This window comes from Thermobia domestica, chromosome 13, assembly GCF_964235325.1.
Source record: "Thermobia domestica chromosome 13, izTheDome1.hap1.1, whole genome shotgun sequence".
Taxonomy (NCBI): Eukaryota; Metazoa; Arthropoda; class Insecta; order Zygentoma; family Lepismatidae; genus Thermobia; species Thermobia domestica.
In genome coordinates this window covers 17,316,618-17,343,563 of record NC_137466.1, presented here as the reverse complement: position 1 = coordinate 17,343,563, position 26,946 = coordinate 17,316,618, and the positions used below count along the sequence as shown (strand labels likewise).

Sequence of the window (26,946 nt, the reverse complement as noted above, 5' to 3'; positions counted from 1 at the left end):
AAGGCCTATTGTAAACAGTAACCTTGTCTCACCCCACCCCCTCATAAAACTGGAAAAACTACTACGAGACCTACGAAAATTATCTACTCCGTGAACAAAGGAATTCCTAGCATTCTTTCGTGCACCTGTCTCTCCTTCCTCCCACCCTTTCCAGGTAGTTTCTTCAAGTTCATTTACCTGTTCTTCACCGCTTCAGGGAAGGACAAAAAGGAAGAAACAAGTTTCTTTAGAGGCTGAGGAAGTTAACTTTGTATTCTCAACCATTTGTGTGTTTCCATCAAGTGTTTCCAACTTAGATATCAAATATATTACCAAAAATATTTTACAATAATTTTGTTTGATAATAACGCTAAAAAATCACTAGAAATATGAAAAATCACCAAATACTGTATAAAATTATCATAAAATCACTAGAAATATTAAAAAATCACCAAAAAACAGTATAATATTATCATAAAATCACCATAAATTGTATAAAATCACCATAAAGTGTACCACAAAATAGGATAAAATTTATAAAAAATTAATAAACAGATCATTTTTATCGTAGGGGGTTAGCAACACTTTTCTGGACGTTTGCGGTCTCAACTACTTACATCCAGTTGGCTAAGATGAGAAGTCAATGCAGAGCTTTTGTGAATGCGACATTGAATCTCTGGGTTCCATAGGCTATACAGTTATTTATTTATTTCTGTTTCCAACTTTTAGCTGAAAGTTCCTTCTTTAGTTGTTTGATACGAAAATTTATCTTTAAAAGGGTTGAAAATTTCTCTTTAAATGTTTTAGTTGTTAATTTTCTTCGTTTACAAAACGTTTTGATTGTACAATTTTTCAGACAGTAAAGATTTTTCTTTAATACTTTTTGCTTATATTTTGGTTTATTTTACGCTATAAAGAAAATAGAAAATTATTGTTTAAATGTTGGCAACCATGACTATACTAAAAAGTTGTTTTCTAGTATAATTCCACCACGGGGACGTCATCACTTCGTTTTAAGGAACTCAAAACTTGTTTCTGGCTTAACTGCAAGAAAGATTCGTGACGTCAGCAGAATTACATTTTTGTTTATATCATAAGTATATTTGGCAATATTAGCAGTGATATCAACATTGCATTCATCTCGATGAATTCATTCGAACAATAAATACCATTCTGATTGAAAACATGTGCAGCTTAAACGCTAGAGTTTAAAAAGAATTTTTGTTACCAGTAATTATTCATTGAATGCGTTCGAAACTAAACATGTTACTCTTTAGTATAAGTTATACATCATTTGAACTTGTAATAAGGATGGATAAAGCTGAATTCTTTGGTGGGCTGTTAGACATTGAACAATAAAAAAGAACTACTTACTGCAGTAGAATATGTTAGTGAATATTTTACTTGAGAACTAAAGTGACACTCGATAAATTCTTAGGCACAACCAATGAAGTACTAAACCATAAAACGCTTGGTGAAAAATGCTTCTGCGAAAGCAAGGAACAAGTCATATGCCATGTAACATTATTACCTATCATAAACGGAATGGAATTGATTTACAAGTGTTATACAGTGAATGAAATATGCCATTCAATTGTGCTACATGATAATTATTTTTTTTAGAAATATAATATTTTGAACAGTGTGTGCAACATTAGTGCATGTGATATTTGTCGCCACCGTTCAAGGACACATACCTGTATCGCAAGACATCCTCTCTTTCACAATATTTGTATTAATTTTAAACAATACATACCGGTACTCGTATATAGGTCTGAAAACCTTCAGTTTCAACTAAAATTATTTTAATCATCAATTAGTGCCAATAAAAAGCAAAAAGTGCAACATAAATTCTATAACAACATACAGCTCTCTTGTGGCGCATAGCTAAAGAAGAAAATCATCAAACATATTTGCTTAAGAAAAGAAACAAAACACAAATTTTGTTCTTCTTCGTGCTTTCATTTCACTTTCACTTCAAAGTAATAATGTAATACTGTATCATCAAGTTAACAACGTAAAATACTAAACAAAAAATCTTATAATGTGTGGTATCATATGTTAAATATTTTCTTTTAAATGATATTTAACACTTACATATTCCAAGTATGATTCCTAAATTTTGAGAAAGGTACCTTAGACGTCTACGATTCCCAAATCTGTTTTCAAAATGTTGAAAGAGTATATTTAACTTTACCAAGAGTTTAACTCATAAGATAATTTGAACAATCCTCTCAACTTTGATTCCTAAATTTTGGGGAAAGTACCTTGTACTGGGTGAGTGTCAGGGAAATCTAACTTCCAGGCACTATTCCCTTTGGAACTATTCACTGTACCTAGAAACCATGAACTTTTTTTAAATGTAAATCGTTGTACTATCATGACAATGTAATGATAATGTATACTTTTGTTTAGCTGTCGAATGATTGGGGTGACGAAGTCAGAAATGCATAACGAGTTCTATCAGCACGACCACAAACAAAAGAAAATCTTTCACTAGACTGGGAGGGCACGAGTCAGTTCTAGTACAGGTTAAGGTTGATACACGTAGGTGTATTTATTTGATTTGCCGGTGAGTTACGAGCTAGTTAGGCAATGAGACTAGAGTTTATCCGAATTCACATTCAATAGAGGATCGACGGAACTTGGACCGTCAGCTTGCTAAGCAGAATAGTAATTTTTGGGACGAACCTGCGGTAAAGCCAAGCTTACAGAAGCAGATGGCCAAGTTTGAGGGAAGCAAACTTTGACCGTTAGTTTCTTAACCCTCCATAACACGCGTAGTCAATTGTAACATCACGGCACGCGCGCGGAGTCTCACTCGGCAATATTTATTTATAGGCCTATATCTTATTTTTAACGTGTATTTTGTTTTGAAGCGATATTAAATTGTTTCATATTTTTTGCAACGTTTTTGACAACTGCGCATGTATATTTTACAGCACAAACTCTTTTAACAGTTCTAAGAAAACTATTTTTTTTTTATCCGCGGAGTGTGACTCCGTGGCGCGTGCGGCGATGGGTTAAGCAGGCCAGCAGTTTATGGGGTGAACCTGGGCTACGCAAATTCACTAGGAAGTCGAACAGAGAGAGAGAGACGGCAAGAGTTTACCAGGAATTAACTTGAAGCTCTGGGTTAGGTACAAACATAGCGGACTTCGTTTAGATAACATGACCATGAGGGACCTTAGAGCAAGGGGCACATGGTGCCGAGGAGGCCCAAAATATCACTTTATAAGTGGTTCGAAAGTTTTGCACTCGACATCGATTTTAGTGACGTGAGCAATATGTAACAGGTGCAGAAGTTGCACTCGGCTCGTAAGGTCAAAGGCTGGACATACGTGGTAACCAAAAAGTTTCCTGGGGAGGAAAAAATTAGTTGTTATTATCTTGAAATGAAAGTTGATTTCTGTGCACTTGGCACAAGGGCCGAAGTTGAGTTGAGAAACGTTCCGCTGCGTGGGAGGAAAAGACGTTGATTGGAACACGTCATTTGAGATAAGAAAGAAAATACACTGATTGGTACACGTTAGCAAAGATGAGCACAGCTGTAAAGGATTGGGCGGAACTTAAGTAAGGTAAAGTTCCTGTTGTGTGCATGCGTGTCTGCGTTTGAAGGACAAAGTGCCCTGGTAGATATGTGTGAGTTACCCAAAGCTTTGGATAAGATTATTACACTGCAAAATACAATAATTATACATAGTATCATTATATGTGTTAAACACAGTAAGATTTTACATATTTATAACATGGTCATCTTTCATATAATTCATATAAAGAACATCCATTTGAAACATACATGATATCTATATAGTAAGAAAAGAAAAATATATATTTCCTTTGTTCAGCTTGAAACGCAAGAAGGAAAAGGTTTTAAAATATAAAAGCTACACAGGGTTTTTCTTAACAAAATCCTACTACTACTACTAATAATAACACTAATGATATCTTTATAGACAAGTACTAGTTAGGAAAACAGTCACTCCTTTGTTTTCTGAAAGGGGAAGCTTCCTTAACCAGAGAATTGAATTCGGGGTCAACAAAAGGGGATATAAGCAAATGGAAGGAGACAGAATCTAGACCATAGCTGTTCGCTTTGACTAAACAGAAGACAACAAGAATTCGTATTTAAAATAAATATTGAAAAATACTAATTCTCTTGAGAAAGTAATAATGCAGGGGGGGTTGCTACATATTGTTTTTTTTTATTGTTTCAGTAGGTAAGTTACATTGCATGCATACGTGTTTATTTTTGTTTGACAAGGTGCTGTATTTTTGCCATTAGGCTGTTCGTGACACAGAAATAAACACTATTATTATTATTATTATTATTATTATTATTATTATTATTATTATTATTATTATTATTATTATTATTATTATTATTATTATTATTAATGATACTTTGCCTGGCAGAAGCAATAAACTCTCCCTGTTCCCTCTCGCTAATTTAACCTCAAACTATGTTAGTAGGCTATGTCTATAATCTCGAACAAAACATACATTGTAGAATGTTATTTCATAAATTTAGTACAGGTTGGCAATATTGTGTAATAGGTAGTGATCGAAGTGAGACGGTATGCGGTGGTATGCCATACCGCCTCTGGGTTTTTAGTGATGAAGGCATACCATTTCTAGTTTTTCAGTAATCAAGACATACCGTCACTGAAGAATAGATGATAATTACCTTTAATAAATCCGTTTTTGTACACAGTAATTGACGAATAGCTTGTAGGTAAATATATATATACTTTATGTAGAAATAATTTCCAAGTTGACAACCAAAACAATTTTGTTATCATTTCCCTATTTTTTGTTTTAAAATGAAACGTCTTCAAAGAAGTTCATCTAGTTTATATTTTGATGTACTATATTGTTTTTTTTCTTATATATATAGTGTGTGTTGTCTTGCCTTAATGCATAGACCCTATAAATGCCGTGTTTTGAGCATGGGGGGATTTATGAGTTGTTTGCTGGGGGAAGGGGGTCGGATCTTTCAGGCGTTTGGAAGACCCTTCAGTCGAGTTGGCGTCCGGGAGAGTTTCCACAGGAAATTGTTAATAGAAAACTCGGTTTTTGAGTAAGGGGCCGCGGTGGCTCAGTGGTAGAGCGTTCACCTCTGGTGCTAGGGGTCTCGGGTTCAAACCCTGCTCCCGCCAAGTGAACTTTGTGGTGGACAAACACCGTGTGCGTGGGTTTCTCGAGGTTCTCCCGTTTCCTCCCACTTTCTTCATTCCACCGTTTCATTCATTACTCATTATCACCGTCTCCTTTAGCCTAACCGTGGGACGTAAAACTCAAAAATTTCATTTCATTTTTTCGGTTTTTGAGTATTTTCGTGTGTAATTCTTTATAATACAACATGAGGGGATTTTTTATTTTTTCATGAAGTTGTTGGTAGGGAATCAAAGTCTTTCCATGAGAAGTTCTCTAAGGGCTTTCAGTCATTATGTAAAAACCATGCAATCTTTTAGGCAACATGCCCTCACTGTATATCAACATTTAGATAGCCGGTATGTAGAGTCAAATCGTAATAAAACATACCGCCTCCGCTTTTTTTCCCACTTCGAACACTGGTAGTAGGTAATCCAATCGCACTAAACTTTGCATCATTTCTTTCGTACAGAAAAAAGACAGATTTGAACTTCAGTTCATGAGGCAGCAAAACGTATGCTTGTGATCTCTTTAGTGTATAATTGTTGGATCTGGCAAATGTTGGAAATTGAAGCTGCAGGTGTTTCGGGTACTATCTGTTGATGATCAGAGATCGTACATTAATTTCTAAACTTTACGTTGCCAAAATTCAACGGAAATCCAGTGCTTTACGTAAAATTTACGGTAAGTAAACAATGACAGTTAATTGTTATCGTATTAGTTTTGAAACCTGAGTCAAGCCGGAGTTGAAATCACAGTTCAAAGAGTGGAGAGCTTCATCTTCTCCACTACTAGCAAAATGTCAACGAGCTCAATCAAAGCTATATATATATATTTAAAAAAAAAGTGATTGTTGCTTACGATCAGCAACGAATCATCGTAACAGAGATCCATGTGGAAGAAGTGTTGTAGTTGTAGTTTTGTAAACAGTGTGCGGAAAAATGTTCAGAACAAGACCCAACCTTGTCGAGGTTGAACCACTTATTCTTCGCGACAACACTTGCCTGTACTTCAGCAATGCTGTAGGTGCAAAGTACGTGAATACATTTTGGAGGTGTCAGCTTATACCCCCTTTAATCTGGACATGAGTATACTAAACTTCGATATATGATGCAAGCTATGCGTGGACTTCTTTTTCCATTTCTAGAAGTGCTTTCTGCCTTCGTCAACTCAATCATTCAACAGCTGAACAAAAATGACTTCCTGGACGCGATAAATCAGGAAGACTACAGAAAGACTAGAGAGAGGCTTGCAAAGAGACAATATAAAAATTATACATGTAAATAAACAGAAGTTAATGTGTATTGTTTATAGAAAATGACCATCGTAATTTATAAAAATCGAAGTATTTGGCAAACTTTTCACGAAATATTTTATTTAGAATGGCGGGAGCAGTTAGTTAACTCCCTCTTTATTGACCCTACTCAATTAGAAGCAGTATAGACAATTGAGAATCTTCAGGAAAAAATGCACAATATTACACCAAAGTCATTCCTTACGAAAGCTACCATGGAACAATTTAAGAAAATCATAGGTAGGAGTAGAAGTAACTGCATTTTTTACCAACATCAACTCCAAGCATTAAAGGTTGTGTGAAAACTTCAATAAACATGTATACCATATTGGGCCAAAATGGAATAGTTTTACGAAAGATATTGTGGAACAGGTTTTTAAACCAGTGGCAATTAAGAAATAAGTTAACTCGCTCTTGATAAAATTTAAAACCAATGACTAAGGATGAACGTAAAGGGAAACTACATGCACTCTATTGCATCAAAATCTGTTTTTTTATGAAATTTATTATGGAACACACAGGCCGGTAGCCAGCCCAAAAATGTAGAGGGGTCCGGTGGAAGTTAGGGGGCCCGATCCAACCATATTGTAGTTCATTTGCAACCCTATCGTGAAAATTTTAGGGGGAGTAAAAATTTAGGGGGAAGCGGTTAACTTCAAAATTCATTTTTAATCGTTTTCAATCCCACCAATGAGGACTGTGGAAAAGCCTCAAAGAACTTATACATACTGTTCTATCAAAATCGAATAAATTTTAAGAAAGTTAACTAAAACTATTTTTAAAAATCAGGGGGGAGTAATTCATTTTTTTATTCTTCACTGAAGAGGAGATGACATGGAATTCTCAAAGACAATGTAGGAAAAGAAAAGAAAAGAAATCGAAATTTCAAGTTTTAGTGAAACTTTGCACAGAATTAATTTTCAAGAAATCAGAAAGTTTGAGTAATCTACGAAGATAATAAGATATCATGTTGCTCTTAGGTAATTATTTCACCAAAGCCAAGTATCGACTTGACTTCGAGTAATAGGTTAACTTTTTTTTTTATTGTTTCGAATTATAAAGTTAACACGGTAAGATTAAAAATATAGCCGAAAATTACTTCAAAACTTCAGCAAACTAAGTGAACAATAACCAAGTTTAAAAACAGAAAAATATGTCATGAAATATTAGAATTTTATATTGTACAGAATTTGTAATACGTACCCCTATAATACAACACCAGTGAGGAAAATAGAACTTTATAAAATCAGGACAACTTATTGCTTCTCAGAGATTGCAAAGCAAAAATATTGAAGAGCAAAATTAAATAAATATAACGATATTATAGATCTGTTACTACTAATACTCCTATTCCTATTACTACTACTACTAAATAAAAATAATAATACTTACTTGGGTGGATAAGTCCACATAAATCTTACTTGAATATTATTAATCAATAGGTCCTTTTTACATGTAAATATACAAAAACTACCAGGGCGTTCAGGTAAAATTTTGTACTCCCAAGAAACTTTTACATGTGTTACATTCTCAAGTGCAGCGTTTTTAGCAAATATTGTAGTATGTTGCTTCATTGTTTCTATAGCCTGTTTATACCTGAAATCAGTTTAATATTAAGTATTATAGAAAATGTAAATAAATGAATATAAAGGAAAAGTAATAGCTTTTTCGAGTAAAACTAAAATAATTTCCTTTTGTTAAATAATATTTATTTTTGGATCAAAAGATCCAATATATTTCAATCAAAAATTTTCTTCCAGGTCTTATATCTGGAAGACTACAGGGTGAGGCAAAAGTCTGAATACCCTATATACAAGTCGAACTGTGTGAGGAATCACAATGCCATTTAATGTGGAGTGCCTATAGATGGGAGCGCAACAAATAGAAGCTATGGCGACAGCGACGGCCATCTTGAAATCCGCCATATTAGATTTAGGTTACATTTTTTAAATGGAAAAGGGGCCATGTCGCATATCGTTTTACACAACCTTTCTCTGACGAATATACCTGTGTAATCCGTTTTGCGATATCTTTATTTGTGTAGGAGTTATGACCTGTTCAAATTTGGACACCTGTCAGAGTTGACATTACAGCATATGCTCAATATGACCTCCATTGCGATGGATATACAATCGGAGTCTTCTTTCCCTATCCTAACACTTACTTGTTGGTTCATGTATAAGTTTCTTATAAGTCTTCTATCTTTCCATTCCAACCCTATCTTCGTTAGAACTCCCAACAACAATTCCCAATTCACGCGGTCAAAAGCCTTTTCTAGATCAATAAATATAACATACACCTCTAGGAACTAGATGACAATTATTCTTCTCGCAAGAAATTCTAAATATGAGGAATTAAAAATACTACAGGAAAATTACACAGCTAAAGACAATATAGGAATATTACAAAAGAGTATTATGAAGATAATTTAAAGTTAAGTATGATTTCGTCACTAGAATTCTTTATAATGATTGATACTAACAGAAAAACAGACTAATAAAGCAATATGTTACTACTGAAAAATTAGTAATTTCTCCATATAGCCTATGATAAGATATTCAAAAAAGTGATCAATTTTGAATTATCCTTTTTATTAATAATTCATAATGGGAGCCATTTCAACACAGCTCTACACAGTCACACATATAAAGATAAGGAGATTTAATGTTGATAATTATGGTTGGAGGGGGTAATTCGAGATATATATGATAAATATTGGAAAATGTGGTAAATTTTACGTATTAATTAATTACGAGTATTCATAATGTGAGAGCTGCTTCAACAGGCTATAGTATAAAAGTGTATACCAGTAGATAAATTGATACCGACATCAATTTGATTAAAGAGGGGTTACATGAGACCCATAATGTATAGGCCTGAATACTCCGGCAACCCTGTTATTTTTCTGTTCTGTAGGTAGCAGTTATCTGAAAGACCGCGGTGCTCAGCCCGGGTTTAAAGTTGTCAATGGCTCGAGTGGCTCGCCTCACAGCTCATCTACTATCAAGCCGAACCGAGAAGTGAGCCGAGCCAACACCTCACCCAACCGAACCGGCAAAAGCCGATGGCTCACCTAAGCCGAACCGAACCGAGTCGGCGGCTCATCCCGACCGAGCCGGCTCAGGCCATCGGCTCAATTGAACCGAGCCGATGGCTCATCCCAACAGAGCCGGCTCTAGCTGTTCGCTCAGTTGAACCGAGCCGAACCGGTTGACATCACTACCTTGATTGGGCTTTTGCTTAGGTTCAGAAATTCGACCCTGCAGGTGTCAGCCTCGATGTTAAGAACTACAGTACATACTTAAATTGGTGCTCACGACATTTGAGGCTGTCTCTTTATAAAAATCTATTATGGTCTCGTTATCGAGACGAGATGAGATGCAAGCGTGTCCCCTCTCGTGAGCAACACTAAAAGTATTCCATATTAGGGCTTACATTTCTAATGGCTTTCGCTTTCCAGTTTAATCAGGCCATGATTTCAAAACGAGCTAAAACGAGCTAAACGAGCCACATATCAAACTCGACTCAGCTCGAAACTCGCTCTCAAAAACTAACTCGTCTCGGAACTCGAATCGAGAAAACTACCTTTGACTCAGCTCGAAACTCGACTCGAATTCCTAGTTGAAAGCACAGCTTGCGAAGTTTTATGAAAGTGTTCTGGAACAGCATTCCAAACAACAGGAAGAATATCTATCTCTTGCTGGACTCATGAACCTTAAAGAAAGACAACGAGCTTTCCAACAAATTTGTTCCTGAGAATGTCACGTTCACGAAGAAACTGATCCCTGCTGGATGCACAGGATTAGTGCAGCCCCTGGACGTGCACTTTCTCCGTCCTCACAAGAACTTTGCTCAAGCTCCGATCTGACACAATCGTACTTTCGCAGGAAACGAACATCTGGCACCGTGACAAGTCCTTGATGTGCACATTGTACAAACTCTTTTTGCTTGGATCATTCGATCCTTTCTACTCTCCACATGAACTGTATGGCTTGAACATGTCATTTGAATTGCTATCTCACCTTCCCAAATGCATAGGAGAGACAGCAGAAACGCTTTCTTTTTGTGTTTGCCATAGACCCCATATTATCTTTGAAGTTCCATCACTTTTTCCCTATTGGCTGACTGCCTAGTAACTTGATAATTAACTAACTACTTATTGCTCTTTAAGAATATATAATTCTTATTTCACAACTCGAGTTCTGATGTTGTACCATCTGCTTGTCAGTATGATGTGCTTATTCCGTAGAAAATACGAAAACTAGATTTAGGGGTCCTTCAAAGATTTTGTGGGCCCTGGTCCGAAAAGCCAATATATTTCAATCAAAATTTTCTTGTGGGTCTTATATATGGAGAACTACATATAGTGTAGCCAAACCCAAACTATCACTTAACTCAGTATGATGTGCTTATTCTATAGAAAATATGAAAACTCGATTTAGGGATCGTTAAAAATTTTTGTGGTCCCTGATCCAAAAACTAATTGGACCAAAACATAAAATATATTTCAACAAAAAATTTCTTGTAGGCATTATGTGTGAAGAACTACATATAATGTAACCAAACCCAAATTATCACATAACTCAGTATGATGTGCTTATACCTTAGAAAATATGAAAACTCGATTTAGGGGCCGTTCAAAAATTTTGTGGCCCCTGATCCAAGGGCTAATTATTGGCCAAGATCGCAATCTTTTGATCGATTTTTTTTGTTAAAATTCTTGTTTACATATATGTTCGTGTTTTTCACTGTGATAAATATATATTGATCTAATGATTTACTGAGAAGTAAAAAAATTACGATTTTCGTAGTTATCTTCTGCCTTAGACGAACTTCTGTGTTCATGCTAAATAGAACATGTAAATAAAATTTTTGTTACCTCTATTGCGTTAAATGTCAGTGATCTTATATATCAGTATTTTAATTACCGTATTATCTATCTAGTAGCTGTTGCCATGGTTTCAACTTCTTCTTTCAAGTAATTTGAGTTCTCTATATCTTTTATTGTAACCAACTTGAGTTCGGTGTTCGTGGTTCTGTCCTCCGTGGTCCTGCCAGTAAGCATTCTGCTGAGACCTGAACTTACCTGGATAGGACGATGAAGGACCTCTCCAAGAAGGGGTTACAAATTGTTTCCAAATCGCTCGTCGATTTCAATGATGAGATGAGCATTAGGCACCGAGAGGTTCGGATGTCTCGTCCCGAAAACCTCACGGACGATCAGACGGTCATCCAGACCATAACGCTCCATACATCATTCACACAAACAACGGAAACACACTGGATTAAATAACACTATACTTATTTATTAGAATACTATTATATAAGAAAAATAGCGAAGAGGAATGAACACAACACTTAACACAGAATATGTATAATAATCTTCATTACTAAAATCACACTTTGCCTTTTTAATACTCTGTAGCCCTTTATATAGAATGCTTCTCTCACACCATTGACGCACTCGGGGGAAAAGTTGCCGAACAATCCCATGTAGAAATCCAGTTGCTGCGCGAAACGATCCTGAAGAGTTAAGATGAGTCTTCAGTAAAATAAAAAAAAAAAAGTCTCCAAAGTAGAATGTTAATGTTGAAGGGCGCGTTTCTAACTGACAGGTACGCACAAGGTATAGGAACCTGAGATTTCACTAGTTAGGGACTAGCCGTAAGAAAACGTCCTTCGCCGGCTAATAGCTTGTGCCCCTTAACACAAAATCATACTTAATTCCCGACGCAACGTGCATGGTGGCTGCACACAATACCGGAGTCAAACTCTCCGCGTTCAAAAGTTCAGGCTACGAGGTGCAATGGTTGACTGAAGAGTGTTGGCAGTTCGTTCCAAAAACCACTCAGTTAACTCACCTGTATGCACATACAAATAGAATACGGAAAAAGTATTTATGTTAATATTAGTCTACTGGCCACGATGCACGAGACATTGCAAAAACTCGGGCGTGAGAAAGTAAAGACAAGGAACTGCAAAAGCAATGTGACTGGCGTCACTTTGGTCACTTGAACATCTGGTCAGCTAGTATTTCTCTAAACTACTGCAATATTTCCATAAGCGATTAAAGAAAGCACTTAATTCAGTTCCAAATAACTGCAAAATATATACTGTGCATATAATAAGTCAGGGAGAAACACTGAGAAGATTCGTCACTCACTGAAATGTTCTCACCACTGAAATGTTTAAATATATATATGAAAAAACAATGAGAGACTTCTTTGTCCAGTTGCGTGGGAAGGAAACAATTCCCACCGAAGAAAGAACTTATTTGCGTCGCAGAATATAGTATAAATCGAAAAAATGATCACTGTCTTTACGAAACATACAGAGCGTCCACAAAAAATACTTCTATAACCTGGTAGCGGTTATATTATAATTCCATCTTCCATATCTTTTTTTTTTAATTCTGTACCTACAATTGATACTTTAAATTTCTGATAAAGAAAAGAAAAATGAAAATGTATAATTCTAGATTGCGCGGGAGAAACAGTATAAGTCAAAAAAAAAAAAAAAAAACAGGTTTTCAGAAGCGATTTTTCATTTTACCAAGCATAAGTATGAATCACTTATACTAACAGTACTAAGAAACAATTATTCAACTCACGTTTTGAATTGACTTATACCATGTTAACGGGGGTGGAGCATGATACACAGATCTCCAATTTTGACTTATCTCATTTTGGCCAATTTCTGACTTTTACTGTTTCTCCCGTGCAATCTAGAATTAATAGCCGACACTACTAGATATACTGATTGTTTTATGTCAGTTATTATACATTTTCAGTGTTTCCTTACAGATTTAAAGTAGCGTTTCTAGCTCCAGAATTTAAAGAACATATATACTGCAATTGGTATTACTTGTTCTTTCTGACAGCTCGCTGCGCGCACGTGGTGCTCAATGCTGTGTTGCTAGCTTTTGCGTCGGGTATTGAAACACAAAATTACTGCAAGTAAATCTCAATTTTATAAAATTGAATGACACAAAAGAAAACTGAAAAGAATGCTCTCAATAACCACCAGATCCACTATTCAAATTGACATTCGACTAAAACAATGTGCACTTGTTTTTATTCAAATTGGCAACGCGCGGAAAGTGTGGAATGTTTACCATTACAGAGCGAGAGAAATGAGCCACTATAATTGGCTGAAGGTTGCTATTGCCATAGAAACAGTTCTTCTTGCCTAATTGTTATATTGTTATGATCACGTACAGGAAGGAAAAACAGAGGAAAGCAACTGTCAGAAACGACAAATTATATCGAATGGACTGGAAATGGAATTATAGGAGATGTAGGGAATTCACATTTACCTTTAAGAACAAGCTGAAACTTGATGACAGTCTTAGGATAATTGTTAAAATACTGTATATTAGGTCATTGAGTAACGAAATAAAGGTAACTCAAGAGTAAAAATCAAATCTGTAACATTTTAAATGGAATATCTATATTTGTGCCAGTTGCATTCGTATGATAACTTCATGAAAGATGAAAGAGGTTTCAATGAGATTAAATGAATGATTATGGCAAAAAGAACAGAAACTATTGCAACAATCTCATATAGTGTTGGAAGTATCAACATTTTGTTCTATCACAAGAGTATGAAGTGGCAATGGTTGGTGTTGACACCTTCAAATTTGATCAATTAGTTGTAATAGTGTTTTTGTATAATTTATATATCTTTTTATCTTTGTCCACATATGAAAAGTACTTTGGCTACTAGTGAAACAGTGTTGCTTAAATGTTTTCGCTATTTGTATCACTGGAAGTTCTGATCTTAATGTTGTATCAGGAAAAAATGCTCATCTCTCCATCACAAAAGTAATCAGTTGAATTGCATGTTCGAAAACATTAATTTTTGTTTTGTGGGTGATAGAAATATGTTCATTTATACATGTACGAGAGCGGTTAGAGAAGTTTGTGCAAACTCAGATACATGTCATAACTAATGGATACTAAGTCTATTCTCAATTTGGAGCGTCGTTTTGAGGAATACAGGGCAAGTTACAGCCAAATCAGACTAGTGTTGTGTGCTTGGTGTATGTTTGGAGCAAATAAAATGTGGGATTTACAAGACAATGGAAGAGAGAAAATTTCGTGTTTTGATAAAATGTTATTTTTTGAAATGTAAATAGCCTAAGCAGACTAAGAAGAAACTCGATAAAAGTTATGGTAAATCTATACAGAGAATTAGAACAGCGTGTAAGAGGTTTCAAAACTTTCGAAGTGACCGTATGAACACAAGTGACACAGAACAAGCTGGACAACCTGTTGAGCAAACACTCCAGAAAATATTGACAAAATCTATGATATAATTATGGATGGGAGAAGTGTAAGTTGCGTGAAACTGCTAGTGCCATGAGCGTCTCGACTAAGTGGGCACATTACATTTTGCATGAAAATTTGAATATGAGAAAGCTACCTGCTAGTCGGATACCATGATTGGTCACAGTCTACCAGAAACGGAATCGTGTGAGATGTTCCGAGGACAATTTGCAGCTGTTTCGACAGAATCGACAGAATTTTATGTTTCGTCTCGTTACTGTGGACGAAACATGTATAAATTATAACACATCTAGAGAATAAATAACAGTAGAAACAATAGGCTGTAGGCGAGGAATCTGCTCCAAAGATGGCGCGAAAACAGTTTCTTCAGCCGAGAAGGTGATAGCAACTATATTTTGGGACTTGCAAAGCATGATCTTGATTGGCTATTTGAAAAAGGGTAGAACAATAACAGGCAATCATATGCATTGTTACTGGACCGTGTGAAATTCGAATTGCCAAACAAACGTCCGCTTGGCTCACAAAAACGTGCTGTTTTATCAAAGCAATGCACTTGTTCACTAATGCGACATTGTTGCCGGACAATTTATCAAGTTTCGATTCCAACTTGTTCACAATGCACCCTATTCCCCAGATTTGGTCCCATGGGACTATTTCTTGTTTCCGGATGAAAAAAAGTGGCTGGCGAGAAAACGATTTGAGTCAAATGAAGGTGTCATTATAGAAACCCATACCTATTTTGCTGGATTAGAAAATCTTATTATTCTCAAGAGATTGCCAAGCTGGACCATCGATGGACAAAGTGTATTAACGTCAAAGAAGACTACGTTGGAAAATAAAACAGATTTGTCCCGACAGCATTGTAGTTTTAATTTGTACACAGATTTTTCAAACGATTCTATTATGCAAACGTGTAGGTGTGTGTGAGAGAGAACAACTCTAAAAGCAAGAAGGATACAGGCGTAGGTTAGATATCTTGAAGCCGCTGCTAACATCTATTTAACTACTTAATTTAAACTTTTTATTTTATCATCATTATTATTAAATTTATCATCATTAACATTCCTCAACTCGCTTAATTAGCTAGGGAGAACATCTTTAAGCATTGATCGGCTTGGGGTAATAAAATGGTATGCTACATATTCTAATTTTCGAGTAAATTAAAAAAAAAAAAAAGTTTATCATTCCCATGCAATTCAATGCAATGACACCTCTGCCATCTGTAGGTACAGCTTCATAATTAACCTACCTACATCAGGGTTCCTACTGATTTGAAGAAATCTATTTTCCTGACTTTCCCTGGCCTTTGGCAGGAAATTCCCTGATTTTCATGACAGGTGTCGGATGACGTTGATATATAAGTAAGAAATAAATAACAGTGAATATTTATATATGAGAACATTTATTCTACAAAGACAAATAATAATCAATTGCTCATACGTACATTCCACTTACCACCCATAAAAATCTGAACAACGTCCCATATTGTGATCATTAATGGTTGGCTAAGCTGAAATTGGTGTACAATTAATGTTAGAAAAAAATATATTTTATGAAATTTCTCTGACTTTCCCTGATTTTCAGTCTTTTTTCCTTAATTTCGCTGATCTTCACCATTTTCCCTGAGTTTTCCCTGACTTCCCTGACTTTCCTGACCATAGGAATCCTGTACATGCTTCTTCTTGGTTTGATCCCAACCGTTTCCAGCTGTTAATTCAATTTCAACGGAAGTGGTGCTTAGGACTGTGTTGGCCCGAATCACTCAATTATTACTCACTTTAAATTTTTTAAGTTGTAATTTTTTCCAGTATCATGGATTAGCCGTGTTGATTGACGAACAATTAAGTGACTGACTGGTAGAGCGCTCATCTTCGGCAAGAGGTTTTTGATTCGGCCATGTGAGTGTTGTGGCGTGCTCGAGAATTTTCCGAGATTCTATCGTCTCCTTCCACATCCTTATACTATACACTTTTTCATGATTCTTAGGCATCCGTTTCCCTTAGTCAAAAGAACATATAAGCTGATGGTTAAATTAAAGATTTTATTTTATTGTCATCTAAAATAATTAAATAAGTAATGCTTCTACTAACGTAAGAATACTTCGGGACTTTTAGAACTTTTTTCACATTGAATCTATTATCATTTGTAGCATTATTCTGTTTCAAACCATCATAGCTTGTGATTTACCACATGAAATTACACACAAAATGTAGAGGGGAAAACTACCAAAATCTGCTGTAAATACGAAGTTTAAAAGAGTCATTTCCATTTTCCACTAAAAACCCCCACAGCCGTATAGAAAATTGACATCCACTAATCAACGTAGCTTTTCAAACTGAAGAAAATAATACCTTAATCATCAAGCTGAGTCAACGCTTTCGAAAATTATCGCATGTTGAATTTAATATTTTAGTATATGGTCAGAAGCACTTTTCTTCGATTTTAAAAGAACGATAAGAGATAGAAACGCAATTCTTAGAAAGTTTCCAAGAGACAATATCAAGGCACATCTAATGGTACTAGGCCAGGTTTTCATGAAAGCTCGGAACATTCTTTAAATCGGGAGGTAACTTCCTAACCTTGTTCGAAAGTAGACTTATCTACTAAAAGCCAGTTCAAACATTAAGACAAAATCCAAATTGGATAACGTGATCCAGTATTTGCTGTAAGCGTACGTTTGAAAGAAAATTTTTAAGTCAAAACAATTATGATATGTGCAAGAAAGCGGTAAAACGAATCCATACACTAACTAAAGAGATACACAGTTAATATGATGAACGATCGCAGAGCAAGGTAATTGTTATCTTGTCATAAAAGCGTAGTAGCATCGAGATGTGGGATTTGTCAAAACAGTATAACGCAGTGGTTCTCAAACTTGTTATCGCGACCCACATTAAATAACAAAAAGAATTTTGTGGCCCACTTACTTTTATTCAAATGCACATTGAGATATTACGTAATGGTGATGTGTTTTAAAGCAATTAAATTTTGTAAATTATATCTCTAATTCCAGTTCGTTCAATAACAGTTCGTACGAGTGATTAACATGGAATTTATTGGAGATGATATAAACATCCCGAACGACGAACGTTACAAAGTAGAGCTCGATGCTTAACTTTATATAAATCAAAATTTAATTCGTTTCTTTTGGGTCTGTCGTAAATACCTCACTTTCAAACTAAATTGTAATGTAAATTTATGAATATAGTGGCCCTGTCGGTACGTGAATATCAGTCGGTGACGATCGAGCAAGTGTAATGTAAATTTCTAAGTATCATATGAAATTGTACACATGCGCAAAAAGGTTAAAGTGTTCCCATAGAAAGGTAACACAGAGCTAACACTGCTCCCGACCAATGCCCTACCCAGTGAAAGATTTTGACTCACCTACTCTCTTTCCGCCCTAACCCAGTATCTCTACTGACCGTATAATAGGGCAGGGCTCTGAGTAACCACTTAGTTTTCAACTCATTGTTTTCTGAATTGTACTTCACAATATATGATTCTGCATCAAAATAAAATTTTCACAATTAAAGGGAAAAAACTTCTCGCGACCCACTAAAAACGGTCCGCGACTCACCAATGGGTCGCAACCCACACTTTGAGAAACACTGGTGTAACGAGTATCATTCGCCACTCTCTCCATCACGAACGTCGTCTTCTACGTAAAGAGGTAATCCAGAGTTTGGAAAGTGTTCTTGTAAGAACTCCCATGCTATCTGGCTACCTAAGTTCATGTAACGTCCATAGGACAGACAGCAAATGACAACCATCACGTGCACACAGGTCAGAGTTGTAGGGAAATCATTACGACATTGGTAGCAATGTTCAACGATACTTCCAGATTCAGGTTTTGACAGTCAATCAACACGTAAAGAATGTATTTTGTTGTTTTGCAGTGTCTTGATTCCATTTTCGCTTTCACTAGTAATGCTCGGCTACATTAAGGTTGTATTTCGTAACCAATGAATGTCTGAGAGTTTTCTTGCTAACACAGAACATATAACTGCCGTCATAAGTGTTGGAACTGGTTTTGTGTAGATAAGTTTACTTTCAAACAAGTGCCGCAAATTCCATCCTGATTTAAGCAATGTTCCGGAACTTTTCGGAAACCCGTTATAGTACCATTGGATGTGCCTTGATATTGTCTCTTGGAAATTTCCTAAGAACTGCGTTTCTATCTCTTACCGTTCTTTTAAAATCGAAAAAAAGTACTTCTGGCCTTATACTCTAATGTTAAATTCAACATGCGATAATTTTCAAAAGCGTTGACTCAGCTTAATGATTAAGGTATCTTTTTTTTTCGTACAAAATCCTATGCTGGTTAGTCGATGTCAATTTTCTATATAGTTGTGGAGGTTTTCAGTGGTAAACGGGAATGGCTCTTTATTCTAACTTATCTTTCAAACTCTGGAAATATCGTCTACACACAAGAAGCTAATTCGTAATAAACCATAAGCCATATCGTTATTCCTTAACTAACTAAGAATATATCACATTTTATAAGTGTTGCATTTGTTCAAAAAATGTGACATTTTACATCTTTATTCCTCTGGCTATTAAAAAAAAGCTTCAAAGAAAAGTGAATTTATCTGATTTAGAGAGATAAGTCTAGGATCCGAATGAAACGGATACTCTGTGTCCACGATCAGAAACTAACCTGCATTTTTAACCAAACACGTAAAGTTCGTGTTTTTGACTGATTGTAAAACTATCTGCATTTGTCACAAAAGAAGCGATAGCTACATTTATTAAAACATCAATTTCCCTTTATTACTATTATTATTATTATTATTATTATTATTTACATAAATTAAATTTCATAAAAATGAGAACATGCTTACTCGAAAGATCTAAAAATGCTGTATTCGATTTTACCTAACCTAAATAGAATGAACACTTAGTAACTTCACTGATTTACTCTAAAGTGCTATTAATTGAAGAAGTGACACTGGTAAATTCAGTTTTCTGGTTCTATGAAACAAGAAATAATCAACTGGTTTTATTATTTCGTTCTAACTCTGTAGTTCAATTTTGAATTCCATTACATTTGAACTGCACTACATTTTGCATTATGAACCTCCATTTCAAAAATCCAAAATTTCGAAAGGAACTAAAGTTTTCTACTTAATGAGCAACCATATTTCTCTAGAATACGTAATTTGACAGACTCCCAATATATTCACGAAATCATGAGCTCAGCGCAATGTAACGCTCTAATTTATTAGTAATCTATTATAAGATTTTATGTGTTCTATTAAGAAATTCGCATTTGTATCCTTCTTAATACATACACTTTTCTTGACTATTATTTATTTTAGAAACGGGTTAGAATAATATTCAAAAACATAAATATATACTATTTCTGTATTAGTAGTTTACACTTTTGATATTACTTTGGTCTACATAAATTTCCTGCTAAAATTCAATTCTTTTTATATCCTTATTGAGCTAACATTGAATTCTACTCATGCAAATTATGAGATGAATATTTCCTAATTTTATTAACACATTTGAATTATCATATGCGAAAGACTGTATGGAAGACGAGCCAAATGCTATAGTTTGGTTCCGACTGAAGTGGAAAAAATAAATTCTAAGTAGTAAAATTAAAGTCTCATTCAGGATGGAGCTTCCGGAATGTGAACAAAAAGTTCTCTTTGAGCTGTTCAGTTGTTGTGTTTTATGTTTACTCTTATACTATAATTTGCATTTATTTATTTTTTGAACTGAATTGAATTGCTCTTTATTTCAGCGGGCGAAGTTCAGCCAGAGGCTGCTCTGCCATCCAACCCTTGTCATCATTACAAAGAAAAAAAGATACAAATAACATAGCGTGATACGTTCAATAATAGTAAGGATAAACAAAACACTCAGTAAATGAAAAAAAAAGAAACTGTACTCATACCGTTATTCCAATTTCATACCAATTTCAGTCCATTCTCGTATTGTAGTAAACCTTTCATGTGTGCCAATGCTTTGTCTCTGGCCTCTAAATAATAATGTTTGGAGTGATGATTTAAATGAATTGTATGGTTTGTCAGTGATTGACTTTGGTAGAGAGTTCCAGATTCCTGCTGCCGAAATTGAAAATGCCATCTCTATTATTTATAAACAATGCCGCGGCATATTCAGTTTATTACTTCCTCGGGTATTGTAACGGTGAATCTCTGATCTACATGTTAATTTATAATGCAAGTAAGGTGGTGTTTTATGTGAATTTATTTTATATAGTAAACAAGTACCGGAGATATCGTCTTTGGGACAAGGTTAGGATATTGTTTTCATTAAGTACCGGCAGTATATCCTGAGATTTTCTGTAATTGAGAGAAAAGCGTATAGATTAGTTCTGTATTTTCGGAATTGCCGTCGTATTTTGAGTGGAGAGAGAGCTACCATATATTGAATACAGCTAAGCCCCTGATCTATTACTAAGCCTAAATCTTTTACAAAGGGAGAAAATGGAATATTGGAATCTACTACAGTTACTTTTGGGTCATCAGGATTGACTTTGCTCAACTGATGTAATGTTCCCAATACAGTGAAAACACATTTTAATGGATTAAGTAAAAGACCATTCTTAAGGCACCAGTTGCTAACAGCTGAAAGATCCCTATTAAGTAACTCTATGGTGTCCATAATGTTTTCAGGTATACTACTGATAAAGATCTGTGTATCACCTGCATAGAAGTGAACTGATGAATGCTTTATAACTGTAGGAAGATCTGCAGAAAAGAGTGAACATAAAATGGGGCCTAATATTAAACCTTGCGGAACTCCTGCTTTTATCAAGAATGGGATAGATACCTGAGTCTTTGCTCCACTTAGTGTTACTTGTTGCTGTATAGCTGTAGAACCATTTAATAACTAATTCTGAGAAATTGCAATATTTCATTTTGGCCAGTAGGAGTTTATGATTTACCAGATCGAAAGCCTTCGAAAGATTCAACAAGACCAAAACTGTTACCTTGAATTTTATATTGAATTTAAAATTGAATCTGTAATTTCTAAAAGGGCTGTGGTTGTGCTATGTTCTTTACAGAAGCGGGATTGAGTGACAAGCACTATTTCATTTTTGTTTATATACGTTGTTAATTGCTTAAATGCTACCTTTTCTAGTACTTTGGAGATAATTGGGAGTATACTGATGGGACGAAGTTCATCAAGCGACTGTACAACTGCCTTCTTGGGCAGTGGAACCACCTTCGCTCGCTTCCACAATTCTGGCAAATGACCTTGAGTTAATGAGTAATTTGCTATGTGAGTAAGTGAAGTTCAAATAAACGGTACAAACAGTCGAAGCATTTTTCCTGTTATTCCATCAAACGCACATGCGTTGGACTTGATATTGTATATTGCAGTTTTAACTTCTGTTTCGTTTACAGTGTGAAACTTAAACGTTTCAATATTGCTATTTAATTTACGCGATGTAGGCCAATGCGTTTGTTGATCAAGTGCTTCAGTGCTTGTCTCACACATTTTATAGACACTTGTGAAATGTGAATTTATAGCTTCAATATCGTTTACATCGTCCGGAAGAATCAAGCATGAATCGCGTTTACCTACACCAAGATCACGCAAAGTTTTCCAATGTTACGTGCATCATTAGTAGATCTCATGCGATCATAAAAATACTCAGTCTTTTCTTGTCGATCAACAATAGTTGTGAAGTTACGCAAGCGTCTGTAATCTTCCCAATGCAACTGATTCTTCGTTCTTTTATATTTTCTGTAAGCACGGTCACATAACTTCATTAAAAGTTTTGTGTTAATTGAAATAAGGGGAAGCGTGTTCTTAGATAGCCTTTTCGTTTCGAGCGGTGCATGATTATCAAAAATATCGGCTATAGACTTTTGTAAAAATTCAACTTTATTATCTACTGTTTCCGTTTGATTAATCTTATCCTAGTTGTAATTTTGCGCATCATGATAAAACAATTCAGTATTAAATGAAGCGTAAGAACGACACTGAATTACTCTACCGGGAGTTTAGGATATTGGGTGAAGCTTGAGTGACGTGAATTACGTTGTGGTCTCATGTTCCAATGGGTAGACTAACTCCAAACAAGTGTATCTGTTCCATGTTGTCAGTAAGAATTAAATCTAGCAAAGATTTGGAATTTTCAGTGACTCTCGTGGGTTCATTTATTAACTGTGTGAAATCTAATATGTCAATAATAGATTTCAAGTAAATAGTTTCTTGTTTATCTGTACAGAGTTGATTGCAATTGAAGTCACCAATAACGAATATTTGGTCGACTTGTGGGTATAGTTCCAACACGGCATCTTCGATCGCTGACAATTCCCCATACGGTATTCTGGGAGATCTATATACAGCAGTAATACCAATTGACAAGTGGTTCACATTAACAACAAGATTTAAAATTTCTATATCATGATAAACATCGTTAGATTGAAAGTCAACAACTTTCACTTTAATATGTTTTAAGTAGTAAATCACATGCCCCCACCCCGTCCCTTTGTCACTGCGAATGACTGAATATCCTGGAATCTCAATTTGCCTTGTACTTATAGAATCATCCAACTATGTTTCCGATATCAAAATAGAACATTTCGTGGAGACAGCGAGTAGTCGTGCTTCGTCAATTTTAGGAAAAAGAGAACGGACATTCGCATACATAATATTAAAATTTGACAAAGCAGCAAATTGAGTTGAGGATTGAAACCCCACACTGTTTATGTTTGCACTACCCATATTCAAATAACTCTCTAACTATATGGCCTATGGAACCCGGAGGTTCAATGCCGCGTTCACAAAAGCTCTCCACTGACTTCTATCCTTAGCCAATTGGATCCAGTTTCTACTTTGTATTCTTATCTCAGCGAGATCCATCTTAATATTGTCCTTCCACCTGCGTCTAGGTCTTCATAACGGTCGTTTTCCGATTGGTCTTCCAGTCAAGACTTTGAAAGCGTTTCTACTTTCTTCCATTGTAACTACATGACCTGCCCACCTAAACCTCCTAGACTTGACGACCCTAACAATGTTGGGTAAACCGTATAAATTATGTAGTTCTTCGTTATGAAATTTCCGCCATTTCCCATTCCCGTTTCTCTTGGGTCCGAATATTCGTCTCACGATCTTATTCTCAAGTACTTTCAGTCTGTGTTCTTCCCTCAGAGTAAGCGACCATGTTTCGCAACCATACAGAACAACAGGCATGATTATCGTTTTATATATTTTAAGCTTCAAATTCCTCAACAGAATTCGCGACAACACGAGATTTTAAACCGAATAGTAACACGAATTCCATGCTTTTAGTCGACATTTAATTTCTTCGTGAATATGATTTTCGTCTGTTAATATTGATCCTAGATATTTGAAAGTATCCACTTTATCAAAAGTATTATTTGATATTTTAACGCATCCATAATTTGCTGTATTCTGGTCCCGACGCACTTCCATGTATTTAGTTTCCTTTGCGTTTACTTCTAAACCCATGTATATGCAAGTGTTTAATAAGATTTCTGCATTTCTCTCTATTGTTCTCCTATTATTCCCTATTAAATTTAAATCATCAGCATATGCCATAACTTGGTGAATACCGTTCAACTCTAGGCCCTGGTTGTTATCTTTGATTTTCCTTATAGCGTATTTCGGAACAAAGTTTAATAATAACGGCCACAACGCACCTCCTTGTTTCAGGCCATTTTCGACGTGAAAGCTCGTGGTCAAAAATTTTCCTACCCGGACTTTACTTTGGGATTCATTTAAACATATTTTAATTAATCTAATTAGCTTTCTCGGTATTCCAAGTTCTGTAAGAATGATGTATAATGTTTTTCTCGTAATCGAGTCGTACGCATTTCTAAAATCAATATATAATTGATGTATCGGGGTATTGTATTCCCACTTCCTTTCGAGTATTTGGCGAATGGTAAATATTTGGTCGATGGTTGATCGATTTCGTCTAGATCTGCACTGATAATCTCCAATGATGTCATCTGTGTATGGGATCAATCTTGCTAATAGAATGTTTGAAAGGATTTTATAGTATGCTGACAGAAGAGAAATTCCACGATAATTATCAGCTTTGTTGCCTTTCTTGTGAATTGGAACAATGATTGATTTAGATTCTTTCCACTCTTGTGGCAATACTTCCTTGTTCAAGATAACGAAAATGAGTTTGTGTATCTTGTTCCACAATTTTTCGCCTCCCGCTAAAATTAACTCAGCCGGAATTTCATCTACACCCGGAGATTTGTGTTTCTTTAATTTCTTTATAGCGGTTTCTACTTCTATTCTGTTGGGTTCTGGAATATACGGTTCTGCGGTGTATATTTCTTTTTCTTAACACACATTAGTTTTTGGCTGTGTGGTCAGCAAATCGTCAAGGAAATCTTTCCATCTATTTAAGATGCTATCCGTATCAGTGAGAACTGTTCCGTCAGCTTTCTTAATATATAAGCACGAGGTTGATAGCCTTTCTTAAATTCGCTGATCCCCTTATACATGTCCCGAATGTTTTTATTTTTACTATTATCTTCAAGTTCCTTAATTTTAGCTATTAAAAAATCGCGTTTCTTTGTTGTAAAAGTTTTGGAAGTTTCCCGTCTGATATCTGTGAAATTTTGTGGTTATTTCGTTCAGATTCAAATACAAAGGTTATGACTAAAATGTATGTAAATAACACTATTAAAGCAGTAATTGAGAACTGGCGAAACTGAGAGGCTACACTGACACGCATGAAATGATGACTTTCTTTTCTACCAATAAACACACAATAAAATACCATAGAACATAAATGACTGAACTTACAGTAAAGAAGAAATAGCAGAATGAGAAAAAATCGCCTTTTAAATGCAGTTCTAACATAGGCGTTTCATTTTCAGACAAAAAATGATGTACAACAAATGTGAAGAAAATAATAAATTGAATTGATGTAATACAGAACTAAAGACACTAATCAAATTTAACAAACATTAAATTAAGCTAAGAAATATTTTCGAACGGAAATAAGAAATGGTGATTTACGTACCAGATGTTGTGATATATTTCGTGTAGACCGTCACTCAGCTCAATTGACAGTGTTCCATAAGTTGGATTGATTTTGCTTTCTATATTCATTGTCACAGCATAGTGATAGACTAAAGAAAAGAAGAAGAAAAAGTTATAGACAAAAGTTGCTACAACTCAGTCTATTTACTAATTGTATGGTTCAAAAATTCAAAGATTGGTCGTTGCAGAACAAAAGCTCGATATTGGATCTTTTCATGTGTACGCTAATTCAGTCAGAAATGTTTTTACCCAGCTCCCTAGGCTCTACTTTATATTATTCTCCCAATTTCCTAAACTTAAATGACTATACAATTAGACAATAGAATTTGTTATTTTAAATATATAATATGTTTTTATTTTTATTTGTTCGATATAGTTGCAATATACAGCGTGGTGCATAAAATGTCATACCATTTGTTTTGTTCATTACACATGGAATATTATAGATGGAATGTTGAAAACTCGTATTCGTATACTTTGGTTTATGGAAAATCTGGTAGATGTCAGAAGTTAGTATCGAATATTTACTTGAAGCTAAACAGCAGTTTTCAAGATGGTGCATAACAGCTGATTAAGTGTTGAACAGGTGAAATTTGTACTGTTTTTTTTTTTTTTTTTTTTTTTTTCAGAAACGAGGAGTTTTGTAGACACAAAGACGTTTTCGTGCACACTTTCGTACAAAATGGGCTCCATGGTTCATGCAAGACGGAGCCCGCCCACATACTGCAAATGTTGTTCTTGATTACGTGTATGACATGTTTGATGGGCAGGTAATGTCACATCGGTTTCCTGAGCGTCACCAAGGTGGGAGACAGTGGCCCCCGCATAGCACTGACACCTGACATCAATACATGTGATCTTTCCTTGTAGGGCTACTTGAAAGATAATGTCTTCGCAAGTGCAGCTCAACCCAGGGCTCTCATCATGCAGTTGAGCCATCTAATTTCGGAAGACTTGTGCAGGAAGGTTGTGACAAATGTAAAGGTTTGCTTGCAAGAGATTGTAAAACAAAATGGTGATCACATTGAACACATACTACATAGGACTAAATGTCTATGCTCATACAATTAATTTTGCATTATTTTTGTAATATTTTGATAATAAATACATGTGTAATGAACAAAAAAGTGGTATGACATTTCGTGCGCCACTCTGTAGAATATTTGCATGGGACAGTAAAATACATTTCTGGTCATTTATTTACTTTTCATT

The 26,946-nt window shown here is 35.2% G+C and overlaps 1 protein-coding gene across 2 annotated transcripts in view; it reads right to left on the bottom strand.

The window, feature by feature from the left end:
• Nucleotides 1-26,946, bottom strand: part of LOC145669140 (pancreatic lipase-related protein 2-like) — a 198,965-nt gene that overhangs the window by 39,940 nt on the left and 132,079 nt on the right. For both annotated transcript variants that reach the window (XM_081737482.1, XM_081737483.1), the window contains 2 exons: nt 25,715-25,823; nt 7,820-8,023 (listed from right to left, as the gene is read on the bottom strand). In XM_081737482.1, coding sequence (XP_081593608.1) covers nt 7,820-8,023; nt 25,715-25,823 — 313 coding nt within the window. The remainder of the gene's footprint in view (nt 1-7,819; nt 8,024-25,714; nt 25,824-26,946) is intronic.